This window comes from Vollenhovia emeryi, unplaced genomic scaffold, assembly GCF_000949405.1.
Source record: "Vollenhovia emeryi isolate VEMERY1.0 unplaced genomic scaffold, V.emery_V1.0 DF943351.1, whole genome shotgun sequence".
Lineage (NCBI taxonomy): Eukaryota > Metazoa > Arthropoda > Insecta > Hymenoptera > Formicidae > Vollenhovia > Vollenhovia emeryi.
Genome location: NW_011963015.1, coordinates 367 through 3,088, shown reverse-complemented (window position 1 = coordinate 3,088; position 2,722 = coordinate 367). Strand labels below are relative to the sequence as shown.

At 32.1% G+C, this 2,722-nt stretch overlaps 1 protein-coding gene across 1 annotated transcript; it reads left to right on the top strand.

Annotated features, from left to right (window-relative positions):
* Nucleotides 1–54: 54 nt before the first annotated feature.
* LOC105565991 lies at nucleotides 55–1,950 on the top strand. The gene has a single exon (XM_012019639.1). The coding sequence runs from the start codon at nucleotides 55–57 to the stop codon at nucleotides 1,948–1,950; it is 1,896 nt and encodes a 631-aa protein (XP_011875029.1).
* The last annotated feature ends 772 nt before the right edge of the window (nucleotides 1,951–2,722 follow it).

The following is a 2,722-nucleotide window of genomic DNA, read 5'->3' as shown; positions in this document are numbered from 1 at the left end:
TTTTTCAAATACTTACCAGAAAGTTCAACATTAAATAATATTGTTGCTTTATGTATGAAGTGTTCCCCTCAAAAAGAAGTAAAGGGGTATCATAATTGCTCATCTAACTTTCTAAGCCATTTGAAAAGGAAACATGGCGAAGATTGTATCGAGGAATATAAAAATTACGTCAAAAAGAAGAAAACTGAAAAGAGAAACAACGAGACTAGTAGCGGCAGAGTGTCTACAACTGTGAAAGTGAAAAAACAAACAGTTACATTGACACAAGAGCAATTTGATGAAAATATTGTTAAATACTTCATCCATTCTATGATATCATTGAGAGCTATAGAAGATCCTTATTTTCTGAATATTTTTAAAGATTTAAATTTATCGAACATTGGCCTCAAAATAATGAGCCGACGAACTTTGGGACGTCGTATAAAAAATTATTATACAAGTGAAATCGCAAACATAAAGTCTATATTACATGAGACTGATTATGTTTGTACTACAGTAGACATCTGGTCTGGTCGGAAACGGAGTTTTATTGGAGTTACAGCGCATTGGATTACTAAGGATTTGTGCAGGATGTCAATAGCATTAGCTTGTCGCAGATTCAGAGGCACGCATAGTTATGATCGCATATCTGAACTAGTACAAGAAATCAATTCTGAATTTAATCTCACTGTTAACAAGATTGTTGCTACTGTAACTGATAATGGCAGCAATTTTGTCAAAGCATTCAAGATGTTTGGAGTAAAATTAACTAATATTAAGATGGTTGACGATTGCGATGAAGATGGACTCGACGCGATTTTATCTGATTCTGAGGATTTTGAAGAAGAAGAAAACGCTGATTCTTCAATTGTAGATGACTCGGACCTCTACACTGTAGAAAATTATTTACTACCATCACATTTAAGATGCTGTGCACATACACTCAGTTTATGTGCAACTACTGACGCAAATAAAGTATTAAATATACAAAATACTCAGTTGTCAAATATTCATAATTGTGTAATGAAGAAATGTAATGCTTTGTGGAAAGCGGTGGGACGCCCTAAGTCGGCAGAAATAGTACAAAATGTTTTAGAGCATTCTTTGAGCCGGCCTGGTCAAACTAGATGGAATAGTTTGTTTGATTCATTACAACAAATTTTCTCAATCAAAGAAAACAATCTTAATTTACATAAGGCATTAAATATTAAAAATCCTATTAAAGACAATGAATTTGACTATATACAAGAGTATTTAATGTGTACTACACCAGTTGCAGAAGCACTGAATATAATGCAAAGTGAAAATAATACGTATTACGGTATTGTTCTACCATGTTTATTCGCATTAAGAAGAAAACTTAAAAAAATAGAGAAAAAAAAATTAACTTACTGCAAATCTCTTATCGAAACTTATATAGAAAGCGTTGAGAGAAGGTTTAACCAATTTTACAATTTGACTACGCCTGAATCAAAGAATGCTGCAATTGCTGCTATGTCTTATCCACGCTTTAAAAATAAGTGGTTATCTTGTGTGGAATCTATAAAACGAAACGAAGTTATAAATATGTTCAAAACAATTATATCAAAAGAAATTCATGAAAAACCAGAAACAGCAGTAACTCATGCTACCAAAAATACAAAAAAGGAAAATAAATTTTTCATCTTTGATTCAGATTCAGATTCTGAAATGCAATCTAATCGATCTTCGGGTTTCCCACAGACGAAAGCTGAATTACTAATGTTACATTTTTTTGCAGAGGAAAGCCAAGAATTAGAAATACTTAATAGATATCTGGAAATAAAGAATGTCTTTATCAAATATAACACTGCTTTACCATCTTCTGCACCAGTTGAGAGATTATTCTCATACGCAACCATGACTGATCTTCCAAAGAGTCACAAGTTATCAGACCAAATGTTTGAGAAGAGAGTTATTTTAAAAGCTAATCTCAATTATAAAAAACATTAGTCTTCGTTTTACTTTTACTAAATGTTAAATACATGTAGTAATGTAATATGTTAAATATGTGTATTAATTATTATAAGGTTTATTTTTCAATTATTTACTAATCACATTGCCTCAATAAAAAATTACATATCAGAATTATTATATGCTATTTTATTAAAATTTACCTATTTTCCTCTTTCTTCCTTTGTTAACTTATTCTATAAAAAAATTGCAAGGACATACAAACAACCAGTCAGAATTAATTAGTCTTTAAAATAAATATCATATTAAATCATCATCACGATAAAAATCAATTGTTAATTGCATTGACAATTAAAATTACTAAACAATTAAATAATTAGTTTTAATTGTAATTTGGAATTAAAAAGTTAGTTGTAATTAAATTTAGTCATAACCTGCAATTAAAAGATTAGTTGTAATTAAATTTAGTCATACCTGCAATTAAAAGATTAGTTGCAATTAAATTTAATTGCAATTGATATTCTACAATTAAATATTTAGTTAATTGATTAATTGATTGAATATTTAATTGATTGATGCCCAACACTGGTACGAGGGGACGGTAGCTCGCCGCCCCTCCATACACGCGCCCGGACTGCCGGTTTCAACGCCCTGATAGGCTCCAGTCAGACGAACGGGAGCGGTTTTCCCACATTAAACATGCCACTTCCTGCGGACTTTGCCAGTAAACTGGGCTTACGGTCCCGCGTAGTCCATGGCAGAGGTCAGGTACAGACGTCACCGCTCGTCCCCGGTCGGGGGGTTTACTACT